The following is a 23427-nucleotide window of genomic DNA, read 5'->3' as shown; positions in this document are numbered from 1 at the left end:
TTTAGATCGGTTATTCCTAAACGGCTGGACCTGCCTTTGCCAAAAACTAATCACCGCTTCTCTCCGTCATTACGAATAGAATGTTTTTTGGAGCATTCAAATCGAATACTCCGTTCTCTCAAAAACTCGTTTTCTATTTTTTGCACTCTTTGCTCTGTATATCCGTAACGGCTGGACCAGCCTTTGCTAAAAACTAATTAGCACATCTCCTTATCTATAGGAATCGAATGTTTTTAGATCCATTAAAATTGGTTGATCCGTGCTCCCGAAAACGTGGACGAAAAATTGCATGCCAAATTGTTCAGAAACCTTCAAAACATGAAGTAATGTGAAAATTTTCATTTTCGATTTTTGGACGATTACAATAACTTACCCTACTGGAAGTTAAAAATATACTGGATAAGATTTTGCAAAGTTATATTTGGAAGGAAACATTATCTGGTATGCTTTGAAAAAAATGCCTGCTGCATAATTATATTATAGAAGAAAAATACATTTTCAATTTCTAATTGACTTCTAGTTACCAAGATTGTTACTAAAAGTTATGAAAATAGATTCTCTTTTTTTAAAATTGTTATATTCTATTATTCATTTTAATAGATTCAATGTTGGTTTGATGTTTCCAAGAAAAAATAGTTCTTTGCGGACATTACTGTAATACAACTATAATTATATGATTAGATAATTGCTAATAATAAAAATGTATCAAATTTAGATTGGCCAACCGTTTGGATGGCTTCTAAAAAGCACTCTAAAGGAGAAGTTTCAATACTCAACATATTATAGAACTATTAAGTTCCAATTGGTATTCAAAAAATGATAACGAAAATAGCAATTTGGATTTACAGATATTAATTATTAATTGCAAAATTGTTCACTTCTATTAGCGATCATATAGAATTTTTTTTAAAATGAAACAGTTCTTTATTACATTGGTACTTTTCCTTAATCTGTGCCGGAAAGCAGAACAACACATTATTTTTGCAATTATTTGTAATGCCTCCCATAATGGTTTACCCAAATCGTTATATAACACTCGTTATTAAGAAAAGTGCTTTCCTTCCGCTGATCTAGTTCTGTCGCCACCAGATTTATCTAACGCAATAAGAAAATCTTTCATTATCAGCATTTGTAGGGCATCGCAAATGAAATTCAGGTAATTGATAGGCTACAATGAATTTGAGTTGATATTAGATCTTAATAATTAAGCCCTAATAAGAAACACTTAAAACATCTGAATGTAAACTATTTAAAATTCTAAAATTTAAGTCACTTAAAGAAAGCTTTCTATAATATGGTGAAGAGATGAAATAAGAATTATGATTTAATTTTTAAAAAGATAACTGATTATAAAACAATTTAAGCCTTTTAAGAAAACTGATTATAAACAATTATAATCAATCAATTATATGCCTTGAATTTTACATTACGACCTCTAAAAACAAGATGCATAGATGGTTTAAGGTAAGCCGTTGTTTACCACAACAAATTATGAAAATGATATGATTCTTTTGAATCCTATCAAGATTCTTTTTTGTTTCAGCAATTGTCATATAATAATTAATTTTAGACACCCATCGTACAATAATTACTGCTAAATTAGTAATTTCAAAATAATTATTACAGAATATTATTACTTGTGATTCCCGAATTTTATTTTAGTAATGCAAGATGCTGCAATATCCCGAAAGCGTAACACAAATTAATAACGTATTGTTACTTTAATACGTTTTATGAAATATATTATTCAATTGTGATTTGAAATTAATTTTATTTCATCATATTGAACTACATTTCTGAAATAATTATGACATCGACAGATTTGTATCAAGCAAAACTACGAGCGAAATTGTAACTCAACTGCACAAAAACTTATTATTTCCATTTCCGCAAGAGTTAAAAATAAACCGTAATCAAACTTTGAAACTTGTTTAAATTATAAGTTTTTTATTAATGTCTATTTACGTCTTGTCAACGAGGAAGTTAAACGATCTGAAAATTTTACTCTAATAAAATAAAATATTAGTTTATGCAAATGCAAATACACTTGTAGTGTATGCAGACAACAGACAAGTACATTTTAACATAACCTGATTGTAATATGAGTTCTAGTGTTTACTATACTCAAGCATGCATCATGAATTTTATGAAAAATACAATGAAAATTTTAAGGTGTTAGTAAAAAGTCTAATTTTTATTTTAGTATCTTACTTTCCTGGGGTACTCTGCTCCCTCGTGCCAATTCTTTAAATAAACTGAATTGCAAAGTTACAAATATTTATATGAAGTATATAAGTGAGCTTTAGAACTTTAGTCAAAATTAAAATTAAAATCTGAATTATTTTCGACATACAAAAAAAGTTTTTTGAGAATATTTTTTTCTGAAATATTTTTTTCCAAAAGCAATTATATATCTGAAAAACAGCCATTTTTGCATATTTAGCCCGATATCTCCGACACGGCTGGACCTGCCTTTGCGAAAAACTAATCACCACTTCTCTCCGTCATTACGAATTGAATGGTTTTTAGACCATTCAAATCGAATGCTCCGTTCTCTCAAAATCTCGATTTGTATTTACTGCACTCTTTGCTCCGTATCTCCGAAACGGCTAGACCTGCCTTTGCGAAAAACTAATCAGCACATCTTTGTATCAGTAGGAATCGAATGTTTTTTGAACCATTCAAATCGGTTGATCCGTGCTCCCGAAAACGTGGACAAATACATGCATACACACACACACATTCATTTTTTCTGAGGTATGCCAAAATGTCCAGAAACCTTCAAAACGTGAAGATATGCAAAAATTTTCATTTTCGATTTTCGGCCCATTACTATATCTATCTTACGGAAAATTAAAAAATATTATCCAAGACTAATAACAGATGCAAAGAAATTATATATTTCTTAAATGATACTGAATAAACTTTATTATAAATTTCATATCCGAATCTTGTTTTGGCGCCCCCTAAGGCGTGCACCCATATTTTTTGCATGCATCGCATTCAAGGTAGGACCGGCCCTGATGGTACCCAATTGCCTACAGTTGGTTTTTATGTAGACCAACCAATATAAATTATAAACCATTATAAATTGGCACCAGCTTTGCGATTATTATCAACAAAGGTGCGCACCACGTACACGTATGCCGTGGTCAGTGTTACGTATTCGGATAAGCATTCCGTTATCCTATACGTAATTCAGCACGTTCAGGCCATGAATTATTCATATACTGGCAGCAATATTTATTTATTACCAAACTTTCTCATGGAGAAAGTATTATCTTACACCAAAAAATATATCGATCTTGACATAATACTAAACACAAAGCCATTATAACATTATTAATGAGATGTGATTTATTCAAGAATTGTGCTTGAATAACACATATTGTTCACCGGGAGAAAAGTTTGTGCATTCATTTCAGATGAACAGCGGTCTGAGTTAATTTTGTAAATTCAAAAATATTTGTTTTATTTTTATTACAACATTTATTTTTAGTTATTTAAAAAAAATACAATTATTATGACTAGTAAAAAAATACATCTTAAAGTTTATTTATAATATATTTTATCCAAATTCAACTGGGTGAAGTAATCCATAAATTACTGAGAGCCAACTAACGAAGTATTGGGAGCGAATCATGAAAGTCCTGGGAGCGAACTAAATTCATTCCTTATCTGAAATAAAACATTAAATAATATATTTGCAGTCGTTCTATATATAAACAAGTAAATATATACATATATATATATATATATATATATACTAGATGACCCGACAGATGTTGTCCTGTATAATTAAAAAGTTTTAAATTTTTTAATATCCTATCCTATACTTTTTAATATCCTTTTTGATATCCTGCCTTAGTGATTTATTTATGGTCTTACCATAAATAGTATAAGAAATTCAGAAAAAATAATATAGTATCTGCGGTAAAAGAACAATATCACACTTGATTTTACACGCAACATAATTGCTTCAATCATTTAATCTATAATTTTCATAATCTCGTACGATATATTAGTTGCTTTGCAATTAAAACTCCTAAAGTACATTTTTCTTACTAATAATTTAATAGACATGATTGTTTATGTTCAAATCTTAGGTGAATTAATTTGTTCTAGTTCATGAGCGCTCTTCAATCTAAGATCAACTTGCTAAATATTCCATATCGCCAAACAAATGAATTTTTTTGTATTGTTAAATAATTTAGTAAAGTAAACCAAAATGCGACATGCATAAGTTTAAAAAAATAATGTATATGCAGTTTTGGACATATTGTGTTATTTATTAAGCTGAATTAAATAATTCATCTCCCAATCATACAGTATGTTGACTGTATCTTATATTATTTTAATTTCTGGAAAATCTCAGCTGCTTTTCGGCAATAATAATGTAGATATTACATTTTTCTTGTATATTATACTCTAATACTATCTAGGCTCATAATTCCAGCTAAATTCAAATTCCAAGTGAATCGTCATTTCTAGCAGATGACAGTTCAAATGTTTTCAATGTCAAACAATGATAAGTGGTTTTTTGTCGCTTTTGCCATTTATTTCTATAATACTACTATAGTTTTATGGATCAATAAATTTTAAAAATTTCGTTTGACAAACTCTAAAAACAATAATCAAAATCCGAATAACCGTTTAGAAGAAGTATCAAATCATACACCCATACAGAAGAATTTTATATATAAGATAGCAAAATAGTAGAAATAAAACACAATAAATAATTAACTAATATGTACCCAATAGTGTCGTCGTAAGAATCAAGGCGATGGCTGGTTACACAAATTTTTCCCTCTACTTTCAAATATTGTTTTTAAAAAATTCAAAACTTTACTTGTGTTTGAGATGTCGGTGGTAGTCCGTCATCAGTCGGCAGTCCTGGTATTACATATATAATATATTATATATATATATATATATATATATATATATATAAAGCGAGAGGTTTTTCTTCGGATGGTGAAATAATATATTAAAATTGTTTCTTGGGCATCCATCCAGTAATTAAAAAACAGTTTTAATGAAAAATGTTTTTATTTAAAGAACATACGTTTCGGGTCTTGATTTGACCCATCTTCAGTGCATACAAATAAATTTTGAAAAACAACACAAAAACACAAAATTGCACGAAAAAATAAATAAAAACTTTTTAAAACTCTTTAAATAAAAACATTTTTCATTAAAACTGTTTTTTAATTACTGGATGGATGCCCAAGAAACAATTTTATTATATATATATATATATATATATATATATATATATATATATATATATTCCATATTCATACCTTACATGTGACCTTTATTAGTTTGATTCGTCGTCTTTTATTTTTTCTTTTTCTTTTTCTTTTTCCTTTTCTTTTTCTTTTTCCTTTTCTTTTTCTTTTCCACTTTCTTTTCTTTTTTCTTTTCCTTTCTCTTTACGTTTTTCTTTCCCTTTTCCTTTTCCTTTTCCTTTGCCTGTATGCCTCTTCGTAATTCCTGGTACTGATACTGTGGTGTGCTCCGGAGTAGAGGAATTAAATGTTGTGCTCATCATGGTGATCGGGGTAGTTGTTTTATTGCTGCCTATTGTAAGAGTCATATTTTTCTTATCAGCGGTCGTTGCATTTGATGTCGCTAACTGAAAAATAGAGAAGAAATGGTTTTGTAGTTGAAGCTACTATAATGTTATTTACGATTACGGCTGTAAAGTTTAAATGAAGAAAATGTATGCAAATTAACCACAATAACCGAAAAATGGTCATAGAGTCACCAAAGCTCTAGGTTTCACTTAAAAGCTCATAATTTTCAAACTACGTGAGATATTTTTGAACTCTTTAGGCGCGACTAGGCTGTAAATCTGTGAGAATGCAACGGAAATAGCGTTACGCCCGAACTATACCTCATTTGCTTTCGATGATATCATTTCTATACGGGTCGATTGTGATTAGTCGTCGTGTCGCGTAAATGGAGATCTGTCGTATGCGTACCGTCATCAACGTTGTATGCGTACCGATATCAACAAGGAAGTCGGCATAGATAAATAAACATTTTAAAGTTACATCGTCGTACAAATCTTGATTTAATGAAAAATTCCTGAATCAGAAGAATATTTTACCCTGTTCCCCGTAATTAATTATAATGAAAATATTAAAACATTTGTGCCGTGTACTAAACGTAAGTTTATTAAAATTATTCCTATATTATTCGTAGTTTCTACAAATTTTTGAAGTTATTTAAATAGAAAATATTTTTTAGGCTAGACAGATATTACAGCTGTTCAAAGAATGATTATGTCGCTAGCGAAAAAGTAAAAAAAAATATAAGCAGTCAATGAATGTATGTTAATTTTAATTACATGAAGTTCTTCAAACACAGTTATTACATGATGAGTGAAATTGTGAAAACAATATTTGTTTAGGCTTTGTTTTACATAATCCACTGTGTGAACGAATATTATAGAATTTATTAATCAGCAATTACTTCATTTCTCTAATGAAGATTCAAGTCGTAAATGCTAATTACAATGACAAACCGATCATATCGTATTTGAAGTATGGCTTTAATTACCAATTAATTTTCAGCCAATCGTCGAAATAAAAGAAAAACAAATAAATAATAAAATATTTATTTATACGTTTCGACACGGATTGTGTGTCATCATTCTGTAACCCTTTTTGAAATTTTTGTTATACAGTATCTAAAAGAATTTTTACAAAATTAAAAAAAAAATTTAAATTCAAAATATATTATAGATTATAAGATGAAATGACTGAAGTAATAAAATGAAAGATACCACACCAGGAAGGACAATAAAAAAGTTTTTTTTGTTGATTAACATATAGAAAAGAAACAATATAAAGTAAACATTTTTTTAATTTTAAATTTAAACTTATTATTATATAACTTATTATTATTACGCGAACTCTTTTTTTTAATTTTACCTCATATCGTAAGGTGACGGCGGCGGACAAAGTTTCTCTGTGCCAGACGTCGTGAATCTGTTCGGCTGCGGTTACGGATGCATCTTTGCAATCCCTGGCTGCTCGCATTACTGTCCACGAACCAAAAATTGTGTCCTTTTGGCCGCATACCTTACATAATCCTAAGAAATAAATCTATGGATTAATTATGGCAACAACCATCATGAAAACTATTGTTTATTTTTAATATATAATCAGTTTGAAGCTCAATTTTAATTTTATTTTGATGCAAATAATATATGGAAAGACAGAACACTAAACCTAAAAATGCAGCTAAAGTTTTGGTATCCTTATTGATCCCTTGTACCCAAAAAGGCAGTCCCCGTTTCATAGGCGCATCGCCCATCATTGTCCAATTTGTATTCAGAAATCCGGTACGAGGAGGTATACAATCATACAAACGTACTCTGAAAATAAATTTTTGAGATGATATTTAATTATACAGTGCAATGAAATTTACACACTCATTTAATATTTTTATTTTAAGATTTTTTTTAAATCTTATCACCTTATGGGTCCTGAGCCGTTTACTAATAGATCCAGTCTGACTCCTGCTTTCTCAGAAACCCACGATCCAGATATGCGACACGGTATACCTTCTGCCTCTTCTCCAGTTCCTAATGTTCCATATTTTCTTATAAGTATTTTATATATTGTTAATTAATTTAATTTGAATAAATAAAAATAAAAATTGTTAATTAATTTAATATAAACGTATAGCATAGTGTTAATTTATTTTAAAGAAAACAATTATATTTATATCTCAATAATTATATTCTACAGAATGTTCTGACTGAATGATAAATCTACTAAATTCATATAGTAACTAGAGCTTGCTTTGATTTGTTGTATTCAAATCAGTCCGTCGGTAAAATTATCTTCTATATATATATAAAAATAAGTCGGGTTTTCCTCTCCAGAACGCACGAACTGATTTCGACAATTTTGCATTCGTTGGAAAGGTCTCGGGCTCCGCAAGGTTTATAGCTAAGAAAATTAGTTGTGCATGGCATCGTGCCTTAATGCAAGCTGCTGGAACTTCACGCAACCGTAATTAAAAATTCAAGTAATGACATTAGTGAGAATTATCAGAATTATGCTTGGTTAAGTCACCAAGCAATTCTTGCCGCAAAGAATAATAATGTACACGCACTGAATTTCACCATTCAATCAAAAATTGCTGGCGATTTTGTGACATACCAATGATTCCGACTGGTCTTCCGTTTGACTTCAAACGATTGCAATTTCCAGTTCGCCTTGCGTTTGCAATAACAAGTCGCAAGGCCAATCGCTTAGTGTTTGCGGAATAAATTTCAAATAGCTTATTTAGAAAATCATTGTTTTTCACATGGGCAGTTATACGTTGCCTGTTCACGAGTTGGAAAATCATCCGCTTTGTTTGTGTTAAGGTCAGACCAAAAAACAAAAATTGTAGTTTACCAAAGAGCACTTCAATGAAACGGATAATTCGCGGATTCACTTTCATTTACTTAGAGAAGTTCAACTAAAAAAACACTTAATTTTTGTAATCGAAATGAATTCATTACTGTTGTATCATAAAATCAAATTTTTCCTTTTCAAATATAAAACAAACAAAAAATTTCTTCATCTTTCTCACTAAACCATCTGGTGGCGAAACGGAGTTCGTCGGGTTTGCTAGTTTGTGTATAAATTTTTTACCTATAAACATGGTAATTTTTTTTTAAAAAAATTATAAATATTTATGTTTAGAATGAAATGTAGTTTCAATTATACCTGCCATTGCTGCAGCGACACCTCCTGAATGCGAGGCGGCAGCTAAACTCTCTTGGGAGAGGGCCTTAGACAACAAAAAACATTTATATTATTTCAGATTATATATGTATGTAAGTATTATCATAAACTACTAAATCAAAAAACAATTTCAATACTTTTCCTGGTTTCTTCAATTCCTCCAGTTCGCATAGAACTTTATTTAGTATAACACTGACGTTCTTGGATTCGATGTCACACAGCATGTCTTCCTAGAAAGTTTTTATTATGATAGAAATCTAGTAAATTGAATTAAAATATTTAATATAAAATTATCCATAAAAATGTTGTTCAACATAATTTAATGTTTTCATTTTCTTAGGATTCGTTTACAGAAACTGATGCAATGCTTTAATAACTATGCACATTCAGTTTGTTTCTATGAATGTATTATTTGAAATGCAATATTCTAGAAATAGTAATAATAAAAAAATATTATTTTATAATTTTTATTAGTATTCGTATAAAAAAGTTAACGTATAAAAAAACACATCAAAACATCATATTGATATTAGCAAACATAACATTTTTAATCTTTACATTTTACCTTTGGCACTGGAACAATCGCAGTAGTGGAGCTTTTTAATGGTTTCGTTGTCGGAATTATAGACGTACTAGAAATTTTAAGGCTTTGAGCGCTTTGTTTGACACCAGGCTGTACCATGGTTTGCCCATTTGTCAAATTGTGATTTCCTCCTGCAGCTCCCAATGCTGCTGCATATGTTATTGGCAAGGAAGTTACTGAAAGGTTTCATACCAAAGTAAATTAATTTTTATAATAGTTAAAAGAATTATGGATTAACTTCAAGTCTATTTTTACCTGCACTAGAATTTGGAGTTGTGACTGCTCCGGCAGTCGTTGGGGCAACTGCTCTATTCTTGTTACTATTCACTAAAGAATTTGGATTTGGAGGATATGCAGCGTTCTGTGGATATCCTTCTTTTTTATTATAATTAAGTTACTACTGTAGGGATTTTGATACGGAAGATTATTCAAATAGTTTTGAGTTGCTCCACAAACACCACCTGCAAATATTAAAGTATGACAAATATATTTTTTCTCAATTTTGCTTTTACTCAATCTCTATTCTAAAACAGTACGTAATAAAGGTATGATTAAAATGAATGCGCAAAAAATTCTGCGAATAATATTTGAAGGTAATATAGAATATATAGAGATGGATCAAAAGGTGGTAGAGTATGGGTGCCTTAAAAAATCAGGTTCACCCTAGGAACTTTAGAATATAGATTATCAACACAAAAGTTTTATTCAATTTATGAGAATTTTTTACCAATATAATTTATTAATACTGAGAAAAGGTATTTAGTATGAAAGCAAGTATTGTATTATATTATTACCTGTATCTGCATAGTTGTTACGGGGTGCTCCATAGCTGTTATAAAATTGAGCATTTCGTGTGTTGTAATTTGCTGAATTATATTCCGGTCCTTAAATATTTATTTTCAATTAATATATTTTACATTGTTAATCATATAATTATTTTATTCTAGACTATCATTTTTTATGTCAGTTTTGAAATACAATTTGAGTAAATATAAAAAGAGCGATTTTTGATAGAATGTATGCATTAAATTTATTAATTTTTGGTTGGTATAGGATTTTTCCATGGTTTTATATGACTTATGGAAATGCGATCTCTAGTTATTTTTTTTAAACTAATATTAATATTTAATACATTATTTTACCAGTATAAGGTCGGCTCTCTCCGGAATTTTGATAATAGTTCTGTCCGCCTTCATTCCACGGTATGTAACTAAAATGAAATTTTAGTTAAATTATCAATTGTTAAATTAAAAACAGTTACATAAATATGATTTACAAATAATTTACAGAGCTAGACTTAAAAATTACCGTTAATAAATTTAAAAATTAATGGTTGATGATTTATCTCGTGAAAATATAAGTTAATATTTGACGATACTACAAGTTAATTTAGTCATAAAAAATATTAAAACACATTTTAGAAAATCGTCGGTAAAATATCATGAACCATGCAGTCCATTGGTATACTACTTGGTAAAACTGGTATGATAAAATATAACAATTTGTTGAGGCATACGAAAAATAATGTATTTTTTGTGACAATACTGTCACTTTGTGTCAATTTGTGAAAATCATTAAAAAAAGCAAATAATGAAAGATAAATTACACTGACCGCTTTTTATTTCCTTCTTTCTCGAGAGATTGTGCTTTAAATTGATTTTGTATCAGTTGTCGATTTTGCGTTATTTGTTGATTTTGATACATTGACTTCCAATCGGGTTTGGATTTCAATTTTGGATCAACGAATTTAGCAACCATCATTGAGTTCAAATCGGGTTTTTTATCCGGAGCAATTGCTGGACTTACAGCAGCAGGAGGTGAAGTTAATTTGGCAAGCAAGGCTTGATCTGAGACCAGATTTCGGGCTAGGTCTGGTGGAATACTTCCAGTTAACCACAATGGGTCGATCGCAATTTCAGTTACCACAGCTGGGTAAATATGAATTTTTGGTATCTGAACTTCACCTGGATCTTGTTGCGTCTGAACTTCATCTGGATTTTGTTTTGCTGTACTTGGAGATACAGATGGTGTAATTTCAGATACAGATTCGGCTCCAAAACGTTTTTTGCGCCTGCCTTTTGCTTCTTTTTTTTGTAAGTAATTTGTAGGGAGAGAGCGTTTGCAAGTTCCGGAATTTGCTAGACCTTTTTCAAACTTGTCGTGATTGATATTTCTGAAAATATTTTGGACTGATTGGAATTGTTCTGTGTATCTTTTTGAACGCTCATATCTGGAAACATAAATTTAGAAAATTTGTACTAACAAATTGGGTTAAGGTGATTTTATTAAAGAGCGAATATTTATATTTAAGTCATGATAATACTCAAAAATATAAATACAAAAAATGTCTAAATCAAATGAAGTATTCGTAAAGAGCGTTAAACTTTCTTCTGGCTGATTTTAGATTCACAAAATGGCATAGAGGATATCTGATCGGAAAGTATTTTGTTATCAAAAGACAGGCAATAATATCATTAATTTCCTTGGGAAGAATGTATATTATTCAAGTTCTTAACTTTCCTTAGGGCAAGTTATAGTAATCACAAAAAATCGAAAATGAAAAATTTTATATATCTTTACGTTTCAAAGGTTTCTGAACATTTTGGCATACCTTAAAAAAAATGGATGTATGTGTCTGTGTGCGGATACAAATTTTTGTCGACGAAAATGCGGATACAAAAACAAAAATGGTAATTCAGTTTATGAGAGAACGAAGCGTCGATTTGAATAAATCAAAAAACATTTTATTTGTATTGACTAAACGAAGAAGTGTTCAAATTTCTGGAAAGGCAGGGTCAGCGGTTATGGACTCTGTTAAGGATGGGAGTTGGTTAGACCCTTTCGGAATAGCTTATTGAATTTGACTCAATAGCTATGCCGAGGATTTTGTACCATTGAGTATATTAATGATATACTAGATGTTATCTGCTTGTAAGGCGGTCCAGTCGGAATTGGATGCTGAGGAAGGAATTGACTCCAAAAGCACAAATAAGGAACACTGGCTGCGATTAATAAAGTATTCATTTACACAAATAACATATAACACTCGGAAAACTCAACAAACTCATACGGAAAAACAAGTGAACAATGTACATGAAAAGCGAGCCCATAAAACGCTCATGATTAGCGTTTATATGCAAATCTTCTAATTTTGGAATTGCCAGAGATTTAGTGTTGTCCGATTCTGACAAATGTATTTTTCTCGAACCATCTCCTGTCGTTTTGGCGCAAACAGACTCTCAATAAAAAAAAGTAAAAAAAGGATATTTGGGGGTAAAAAATGTTCATTAGGCATATGCACATCAAATTATCACATATTTCATAGATATTTTAATAATGTGTACACAGTTTGTGTCATTTTTTTGGGTTCCGTACCAAGATTTTTAATTTTGAAGTTTATTTATATGGTTCAAACAAATGTCCTCGAATTTTCGACAGTATGGAGTAACCGATTTGTATTATTAAAAAAACATTCGTTACTCTCGCGAGGCATTTTTGCAAAAAGCACATCTTGCCGTTCCGGCGGTATTTGAGAGAACGGATCATTAATTCAAAAAACCTTTTGCTTGTGCAGACGATGTGCAAAAAATGGTTTTACAAAAAATTTCGTAGTTTTGAAAATTTTCAAAAAAAAAATCAAAATTAAAAAAAAAAAAAATTTTCAAAAGACTCAAATTTTCGAAATTTTTCATTATTTTGAAAAAAAAACCTTTCGAAAAATATCAAAATTTAAAAAGAAAACGATTTCTTACCAAAATTTGAGAATATTTCAAAATTTTCAAAAAAAATCGGATATTTTCAAAAATCTCCAAATTCTCGAAAAAATTTAAAAAAACTATTTTTTTTAAAAAAATTACAAAAAAATTCGAAATTTTAAAAAATTTCAAATATTATCAAAAAAATCAAATAAAAAAATGAAGAAATTTCTTGTAAACATACATATAAGTTGTTTGCAGAATACACAGCACTTATAAATTTACAGTATGTGTTCATAATGAATAATCTATTTGAAATTATTCAAAACAATTATTGATTATTTTCATTCTTCGAGTTTTTAATTACGGTACGGAAAGTTCTAGCAATTTGCCTTAAGGCACGATGCCATGCATTACTATAGTTATCCTTTTACCTTTTAGTTAATTTTTTAATCCATTTATATGCGCCAGAAGCATATCCATCAGCCGGATCGCTAACGTCCAGACCTTGGCATGTCTTCTCTTCGCGCGGCTCCTCATTTTTCGAACACCCTAAATGAATAATGAATATTAGAATAAAGTGAAGAAAAATCTTATAAATGCTTGTAGAAGAGCCTGTTGTCCAGGCTAAATTCTTAAAAAACATTTTTTTTGTCCTATACAGTTGATAATTGCACAAATATGATGCTATTGAGATTTTTGGCAAAAATTATAAAGATAACAAAAATTGGTTTGTTATCATAATTTTTTGGTATTATTGATATTTAAGATAAGTACTTAGTAATAAAAAAGCTCAAGTTACCTAATAATAAAAGCAAATGTACAAATGCGTACAGATTCCAACGCATAATTGCAACGGTAACGCACTTATAACATAGGTTAACAAAGGTTTTTCACTATCTGACTAAATCCTCCTAATATTGCATATCGAAATTAGGTACGAAATACACCCTGAATCGCACAAATCGAATGCTTTACAAAACATATAAAATATTACTATTTGCATAAAAAAATACGTGATAAAAAATTTAACAAAAATTTGAGATAAAAGATTATAACGTCAAACCAAAGAATGTTAAAATATGTTAATATTTGAATCATAATTAAGGAATGATAAACTAGATGGCGATTGTTTTAAATTTTGTTTTATCACATCAAAACCATAGATAAAAGAAGAGTGATCAAAACTTTCAAAAATATAAAAACTTTACAAACTTTTTTTCAGAAACTTAAAATATTGTAACTTTGGATAATTTGTATATTTTTTTAACAATTCGATTTTAAACATTTTCACTATTTTAGAGTATTTTTAAAAAAATTCAATTTTAAATGTTTTCAGAAGTTGATCAAATTCTTCAAGATTATAATCTTGGATTAATGATAATTTATTAATTATGATTTGTGATGATGATAATTAATCTTCTGATAATCAATTAAGATTAATTATAATTATACTTAAAAAGAATTTGGAATCTCAAGATTTTCCAAATTTTGTGTATAAATCACAAATATAATTTTCAGTTGTTTTGTGTTCGTACAATAACTGTAAGATTTATTTGATCAAGATTAACGCGAATGTAATATAATAAACTAGTTGTGTATGGCATCGTGCCTTAAGGCAAATTGCTGGAACTTCCCATACCGTAATTAAAAATCTTGGTACGGAACCCAAAAAAATTACACAAAAGGTGTACACATTATTGAAATCTCTATAAAATATCTGATAATTTGATGTACATATGCCCAATAAACATTTTTCACCGCCAAATGACATTTTTTTAACTTAATTTTATTGAGTTTATTTATTTCACTTGCCTACCCAAAAATTTAATCAGTTCTTCATCTTGTCAATACAAGTAAAATGTTTTTGAATTATTAAAATCGGACGCTCCGTTCTCTTAAAAACTGAGTTACCGTTTTTGGCACTTTTTGCCCCGTGTCTTCGGAACGGCTAGACCTGCCTTCGCCAAAAACTAAACAGCAAGTCTCCTTATCAATACGAATCGAACGTTTTTTGAAATATTCAAATCGGTTGTTTGGTGTTCCCGAAATCGTCGGCGAAAATTTGTCGACACATACATCCATTTTTTCTAAGGTATGCCAAAATATTCAGAAAGCTTTGAAACGTAAAGATATATAAAAATTTTCATTTTCAATTTTTTTTACCCTACGGAAAGTTAATTATGAAAACTATTGTATTTGTAATTAAAAATACTTTATTTGCTTTGACATGGTAACATCACATTATAAAAGTAAATAAATAAAATCTAACATAAATAAATATTTACATAAAATCACAATCAAAATATTTCCTTAATAATTGATCTAATATTTTTTATTTATCGTCAACTGTTTCCATTAGTTTCTTCATAAAAATCTGCACTCCCTTCATGTAACTCTAAAGAATCGGTTGTGCTGGAAAACTCTTGTGCTAAAGCTGGGATTTTATTAGAAAATTCGCTAGTAGCCCACAAGAATAATCCAATGTATTTTCAGTGCATTCAGCAATAAATCGGACAAAAGGTCTGACGTCGCCTTCATTGGCTATGCGCAACGTTTCATAGTATAAGTGCCTATAAGTTATGAAAACAGTAAGTAATAATAAACAGTTAATAATAATTTTATTTATAAAGGTCATTCAAACGAAGTTGGGTCTTATTATATATAACATTGAGACTTATTATATAATTTATAACATAAAATAATTAATAATGAATATTGAAATGAAACTTTGTAAATTGAATAATATTGTAAATGTATATCATCTTGGTCTACCATACAATCCCATTTAATGTCTCAAACTTTATAATACTTTTTAATCATCATATTATAATGACTTCATACAAAATATTTTCTTAATATTCAATAAATTTGAATAAATATAAATAATTTAATGAATTATAATTACCTGTGCTGTTTCAATATAATAACAGGTGGATAACCAGCTTGCATCAGAATTACATTCATCAGCAATCGTGAGGTACGACCATTTCCATCAGTGAATGGATGTATGTGAACTAGTTTGTAGTGAGCAAGAGCTGCAAGCCTATTATTAAATAATAAACAGGTAATGTTTTGGTTTTTAATCACTTGTATAGCTAGTTTTTACCTGACAGGATGCACAGATTCAGACTCCCGTTGAGAATTTAACCATCTTTCAAATCTTGACATTAGTACTGTTAAATCACTAGGTGAAGGAGGTACGTGGCCTCCTACATAAACCTGTGTTCTACGCATAGATCCACCCTCCACTGGATCTACATGACCAAGTACACGTCGATGTATTTCCAGAATGTCATTGATAGTAATTTCGCCCATTCTGAAATTTATAAATATAAGTTGAATATTTGTTTTTGTTGTCATAATTGTAATAAATATTTATTACCTATTTAGTATACTTGAATTTATATACTTCATGGCAGAATCTAAACCCAATATCTCATTGTGTTCGTCTATACTTTTTCCCATGACTGCCATTCTTGTTTCAAGAACAGAACGAGTCTGTTGTAATGTCATAGTATTACCTTCAATAGCAACTGTGTGGTAAATGTACTGAAATTTCAATATACTTTTTACTAATGATATAACTCAGTTATTTTTATTTAAAACTACTAACACTAAAATATGCTTCCTTCTTTGCCCTTCTTAATGATCCATTAGATTCAGGTATAGCAGCTAAAGCGTCTCTTTTTCTATCAATACTCTCAAGACGAGTATTATCTATATTTGCTACTATTGTAGATGTTCTTTGCCGGTTTGAAACTGCATCAGTGTGGGTGGGACAATATGTGAGGGCCTATTATAAAAACTTATGTTTTTATATATTTACAATAAAAAAATGTAATTAGAAGTATGCTCTACTTGAAAATATAGTTGGTCTGCTTTAACAATATCTTTTTTTGTTTCTTCCAAAAATTCTCCATATTTTGTTAAAACATCTGGATGCTTTGGTGCCAAGGCTGCAGCATGCTCAAATAATTTAAGTGCTCTATCCAGTCTTCCTTGCACTTTTAAATCCATTGCTGCCTTCAGTGATGACAAAGCTTCAATTTCAGAAACTATTACAAAGTATAAAATATGAATGTAATATAACATCTAAATTAAATGCTTTTCTTGAAAGATATTTCCTATCAAATACACCTTTATTAGCTTCTTCATTGTCAATAGAATTTTGGTTGATTAAAGCATAGGACTCTTCACCTGCACCTAAATAATATCCTTGCGGAAAATAACTATATGCAAGTTCATAGTTTGATTTTTTAGTCTTATTATAACATGTGTAAATTATCGCAACTAATCCTATCACAAGAGATACGATGATCAATGAGTGTCCCTTGACCATCACTTTTGAATTTATTGAGCATCTAATATATTTACAATTATTGTAAGCTCAATAATAACATATTTTTTATTTTTATGCATTCAAATTTTAGAACAATCCTACAACATATAATTCTTAACAATTTAAACATTTTTACAATTATTGTAGGCGTTTGACGTTTGACGTCGATAGCAATTGTCAAATTTGACAGCTGGTAACTATTTTGACATCTGGCATCCGGTGGCGCTTTTGAAGAAAATGAAGTTTGCAAGATGTTCGCAAGATTGCCACTCACACCTTTTTTTTAATCTTTAGTAGTTGGTACACGGTTGGTACGGGTTATATATATCGTTTAAGAACGATTTAAATTTTTTTTAAAGTTTTCTGCTAATATTTTGACTATTGAAACTCAGATTTTTTATGCTTGCTTTAGGTGAACTATAATTTATTTTAATTTATGTTATCGAAATTTCGTAAAATAATAAATCAGAAACACTTTTATGGCGACAACTATAGTAGAAAACTGGAACCATCAAGAAGCACGTGGTAACTGTCAAGCAAATAAAAGTCAATGTGTTCAATATTTAGGTTAAATGTCATTTATTTCTTATAAATAAATAACATGGATTTATTTGTAATTAACAGGTACTGTTTTATTTGTTTTATATTCTATATTTGAAACTAGCAATATTAAAAAATAATAAACTTTTTAGATATGATGAGGAAAAGGGAGAAAATATTTTCCATAATGATTCAGATAAAAAGAATGAAATCTCTATTTTAAAAAGACTGCAAAAAAAAATTATTAAAAAAGAACAAGCTAGACTAAATGAACCGAAACAGGCTATAGAAGAGGAAATTCTAAATATTGATGTGGTTAAAAAGGAATTAACAAGTGAACAAAAAATAGATAATGTTGTATTGGATAATCAATCTACGCCAGCAGATGAAATTGCAGAAAAACTTGGCACGATAGATGATGCTGAAAATGAGAAAACGGTAAATGCACAAGATGCTGCTAAAGATAAAAATTTTGAAGATACAGGATTTACTATCTTGGGAAATGAGAACTTTCAGAAAAAATTAAAGGTATTATTACTATTTTTGCAATCTTTAAACAGTAATTTTTATATTAAGTATTGTATTTTGTATATTTTTTTTGCAGGTAAAAAGGGTTCTTCCATATTGGTTGGCCAATCCAACAGTAATGTCATCAGATTTAAAAAATAATACAACCAGTATTGATACTATTGATATGTTGAACGAAACTATAAAAAATAATTTAAAAGCTTTGAAAATTGATCATTTTTTCCCAGTGCAAACGACAGTAAGTATAATATATTATTTCTCACATTTCATAAAGTTTATTATTTTCTATTATTTTTGTTTGTTTGTAGCTAATACCTTGGCTTTTACAAGGCATAAATGTTCCTGAACCTTTACGACAATCTGATGTTTGTGTTTCTGCCCCAACAGGAAGTGGTAAAACTCTTGCGTTTGTTATACCTATTGTTCAGGTAAAATTTTTATATGACTGCAATATTTTATTCCAATATAAATTGAAAATTTATTATTTGAATGTGATAATGTAATTAAAATAAGATGAGCAATTATTGTATTGCTTTTACTTGTTCTATGAATATTTAAAAACATAAGGTAAATTATCTAATTTTTAGGGTTTGTTAACAAGAAGAGTTCGTAAAGTACGTGCTTTAGTAGTTTTGCCTGTGCACGAATTAGCTGTTCAAGTATACAAAGTATTTCAAAGTATGATAATTGGAACTGATTTAAAGGTGACCCTCTTAGCAGCTCAAAAAACACTTGTTCGAGAACAAAGTTTTTTAGTTAAAAAATGTTAGTATTTTGTTTATAATATAGTAGTAATAATAGTTGAAAACATTTACAATATGTTTGAAATTGACCTATAGTGCAATTTTTTGCTACTAATATAATATAGGAACACATTTTTATATCCATTAAAGTATTTAAAAAATCAAATATTTTAGCTTGCACTGGAGAATATTTAAGCAATTGTGATATACTAGTTTGTACAGCTGGTCGGCTTGTTGAACATTTACATTCAACTCCTGGATTTACTTTGAAAGGTTTGCGATATTTGGTTTTGGACGAAGCTGATAAAACAATGGAGCAAACACAGAATGATTGGTTACTACATGTTGATAATCACTTGAGGAATGGTAATATTTACTGTTTTATTTGGTTTGTCCTTTCACAAGTCTATAATGAATAATTACTCTATTTAGAATTTAATCAAACCGTTCGGTCCACAACATTATCATTGAAAACTTTGAAGGATATTTCTGAACAACCGCAAAAATTGTTGTTCTCAGCAACATTATCACAGGATCCTGAGAAGTTGCAAAAAATTGGTTTATTTCAGCCAAGGTTATTCACTACAGTTTCTAAATCTCTTGACAATGTGCAATTACAAGGTAATTTTTAGAGTTAATGTTCCACAATATTTAACATAACTAAATATATTGTTAGTATATATTTTATTTTAAAATAATTTGTTTAATTACAAGGCAAAAGCATCAAACGAGGAGATTTCATTGGAAAATACACAACACCAGAGGAATTAAAAGAATATTATTGCATTACTAATATATCTATAAAACCATTGGCGATGTTAACACTTATTAAAGAAAAGTCCTGGAAGCAGGTGCTTTGTTTCACTAATTCATCTAAAGCAGCACATAGGTATGGAAATATTTAATTTGCAATAGAGGAGGCAAGTCAAGTAATATATCTATGGCAAGTCTAAGTAATATATCTTGATATATTACTATATCAAGTAATAGGTCTATGCACTTTGTTTCGATATTAACAAGAATCTTGATTGACAATTATTTAATTTTTTAATTAAAGAAAGTACATGACATTGATAAACTACATTTATATATTGCTAAAGAAAGTTCAAATATTCATTTCTTTCATTCTTTTTTTTAGATTATCACTTTTATTGCATCATATGGCACCAGATATGAAAATTTCTGAGTTATCAGCAGCTCTTGATTTTAAAACAAGAGAAGACACATTGCAGAAGTTTGCAAAAGGAGAAATTAATATGTAAGTTTGAAAAATTGAAATTAAAATATATGGAATATATAATATTTTCAATAATTGAGTTGATTTTAAATAAAATATTCTATTTTTATTTTATCTGAGTAAAAATTTTAATTAAAGTTTCACATGTGCACCTACAAAAAATTTGTCGAAGTTAAAACTTTAAATGAGATGTATTAATTTACCTTTTTTTCTTTGAAGATTAATATCAACAGATGCTTTAGCTAGAGGAATGGATATTGACAATGTTGATGTCGTTCTTTCATATGATGCCCCACACCACATTAAAAATTATATACATCGTGTAGGCCGAACTGGCCGAGCTGGTAAATGTGGTGAAGCTGTTACTTTTATTGAAAAATCGTTTTCAACACAATTTCAGGTACAATAAATTTTTAAAACACGTACACACAAAAGGGTATAATAATAAATGAATGTGTAATATAATTAATAAATATTTTAAAGGCAATGATAAAGAGCAGTGGAAAAAATGCATTACCAGAAATAGAGATAAGTTCTGAAGCTTTAGAAAATAATATGGAAAAATATCGCAATGCTCTAGAAAGTCTGAAGACAACTCTTCAGGTGAAATATTGTTTTTCATACATATAAAATTACTGAACTTTTAAATATTTGCGAAACATTTATGCTTATTTCATAATACTTTTATTTTAAATAGAAAGAGGAACAGACTAATGTTATTGTAAGCAAGATGGAGAAGAAAGGAAAATTAAAAAGGAAAAAGAATACGAAAGCATCAAAAATTAAGAAAATGAAATTGAATTAATTTGTACCATGATAATGTCCAAAACAAACATGGATAAAAAATTCATAAAACATTATGAACATTCAGTGTTTAAAAGATCATGAACTTCATAATATGCAACTATGATAATGTGCAATATTGCATATTAGCAATTGAATCGCACACTAAATATAAGTATGAGTACGAGTTTATATAATTCGAAAGAGAATATAAGACCATTTGTATATTATTTTCTGTGTTTTGTTTAGCATTGGACTCACTTTAATCTAGCATTGGACTCACTTATCATTGTGAAAGTCATTTATCATAAACCTAACAAAAGTATTTACTACATACTAGTTTAAACAAATAAACCAGCACTTTTATTGCAATGGATTTGTTTGGTACAACAAAATCAATGGCATAGCTAGGGTTTTCTTGAACAGATCATCAAAAATCATACAATAGACGTAATTTATAGAAAACCTATTTTATTTTAAAATTGTAGAATTAACTAACTATTTATGGCACTAATTATACGATAATGAATAACGAGTGGGCGTAATGTTTATTTACAAAATGTATCTAACAATTGATCGAGCGACCCTCTCTCTATTCTAATTGCGAAGCATTGCGCTGGGTGCGCTATTGTCGATTCCGTGCACAAGTGCATTGGCCGCAGCCATCTTGAAAAAATAACTACTCGACTCAATCGAGAAGTCATGGCGCGTTGTGGCATAGGGTGCGTGAGTTAGTGATGGAAAATGTGAAAATTAGCCAATTGATTAGTGTTGTTTTTCAAATATTTCTATGCATTTTAAGTGATCAGTGTATCTAGTGGATTGTGTTTGTGTTTTCTGTAATGGAATTACGTCTACACTCGCCCGCGGGGGCCGAACCCGTTGTTTATCACTGGCCACTAACCTCGGGCAGAGGATCGGTAAGGGATAATGGATATATAAAAATATTTCATATAAATTGCTTGTTAAAGCTAAGTTAGTTATAGCTGTCTGTTAATATTTTCTTTGTGGGTCTCGAGCCGCGCGCGGGACTATATTTCTTAATGGCTATTTCCATGCATAACAAAAAATTCTTGAAACTATGATTACTGTCAGCTCTCTATGTGTCTTGTGTATCAAAAACAAGCTATATTATATATTCTATGAACAGTTGAATTATTATTAATATCCCATTGAGTGTAGAAGTCTGAAATTTTACTTCGTGTTCTATGTTTACATGATGTAAGTTTGTGTAGTAGGAGGTAAATCTTTGTATCTATCGTAACCTCGCGCCTTCGTGCTGTGTCAGCTGCCTGGTCATACATGTTTTTAGTTGATTATAGTTTCTCTTCTCTTCATTTTTTATTATATATATATATATATATATATATATATATATATAATATCTGTGTGTATGTGTACGTGGATGGTAAATGTTAAAAATGTGTTCTAATAACAGTTGAATTGTTATTAGTACAACATTCTTCAATCAAAAACAATGTGGATAAAAACATTGCATTGCATATTATATAATATCAATTTTTTAATTAGTTTCTATTTTGAACCAAAAGTTTTCATAGAAGATTTCATTATTAATTTTTCGTAAGTCCAGGATGCAAATTTGTGTTAAAGAATTCACCTTTTAATGATATTTTAATTTATGTCCTTCTTATTCTATTTTATGCCCCAGTAAACGTTTTGATTTGTTTATGTTTGCTTTCTAAAGAGTGAATTTAAAATAAGAAACGTTTGTTTGCGACGTTTCGGATCTTATTGCGTTCCATAGTCAGCTTTTCTATCAAGAACAAACTAATTGTATGTTTTGTCTATCGGTTTCTTGTTGTTAATCACATAACATGTATAAATGTTGCCAATTTGTCTTTTAGATTATATTTTATTTGAATGTGAGAATAATAAAAGTATCAGAAATTATATATTATGCATATAATTATATATAAATTATCTATTATGAATGTTTGAATTGTAGTTGGCGAAACGTTCATTCTCAATATCAATTTGTTTGAATTCACAGCACTGCACATTTTGGTATATGTGATATTGTAATTCAATAAAATCGTAGTTTTGTAACAATGAACTTATCAAAGCAAAACAAATTATTTCTGTTAACAAAACAATAACTATAACTGATAAAATTGTAATTTTAGAACAGTACACTTGCCAAATATCTTTTATTCACAAATCGTTAACAAACACGTGAGGTTTTTTATACGTTTATCCTTAGTT

At 29.2% G+C, this 23427-nt stretch overlaps 2 protein-coding genes across 2 annotated transcripts; one reads left to right on the top strand and one right to left on the bottom strand.

Moving 5' to 3' along the window:
* Positions 1–15361: 15361 nt before the first annotated feature.
* Positions 15362–17461, bottom strand: LOC113385295 (adenosine monophosphate-protein transferase Fic-like). Its single transcript, XM_026623138.1, is given in 8 exon segments — positions 15362–15510; positions 15513–15604; positions 15940–16077; positions 16141–16350; positions 16417–16583; positions 16648–16827; positions 16893–17089; positions 17172–17461. Coding segments are annotated over 8 exon segments (1320 nt in total). The 5' UTR covers positions 17374–17461; the 3' UTR covers positions 15362–15376.
* Positions 17462–18340: 879 nt separating this feature from the next.
* On the top strand, positions 18341–21415 carry LOC113386341 (probable ATP-dependent RNA helicase Dbp73D). Its single transcript, XM_026624127.1, has 11 exons — positions 18341–18441; positions 18518–18679; positions 18750–18869; positions 19029–19206; positions 19359–19550; positions 19617–19805; positions 19899–20073; positions 20323–20442; positions 20641–20821; positions 20905–21024; positions 21119–21415. The coding sequence occupies exons 2-11, from the start codon at positions 18560–18562 to the stop codon at positions 21224–21226; spliced, it is 1503 nt and encodes a 500-aa protein (XP_026479912.1). The 5' UTR covers positions 18341–18441; positions 18518–18559; the 3' UTR covers positions 21227–21415.
* The last annotated feature ends 2012 nt before the right edge of the window (positions 21416–23427 follow it).

This window comes from Ctenocephalides felis, unplaced genomic scaffold (genome assembly GCF_003426905.1).
Source record: "Ctenocephalides felis isolate EL2017-DRISC unplaced genomic scaffold, ASM342690v1 CF-g0.4_SCAFFOLD_03571, whole genome shotgun sequence".
NCBI lineage: Eukaryota > Metazoa > Arthropoda > Insecta > Siphonaptera > Pulicidae > Ctenocephalides > Ctenocephalides felis.
The sequence above is the reverse complement of the archived record's forward strand: the minus strand, read 5'-3'. Positions and strand labels throughout refer to the sequence as shown.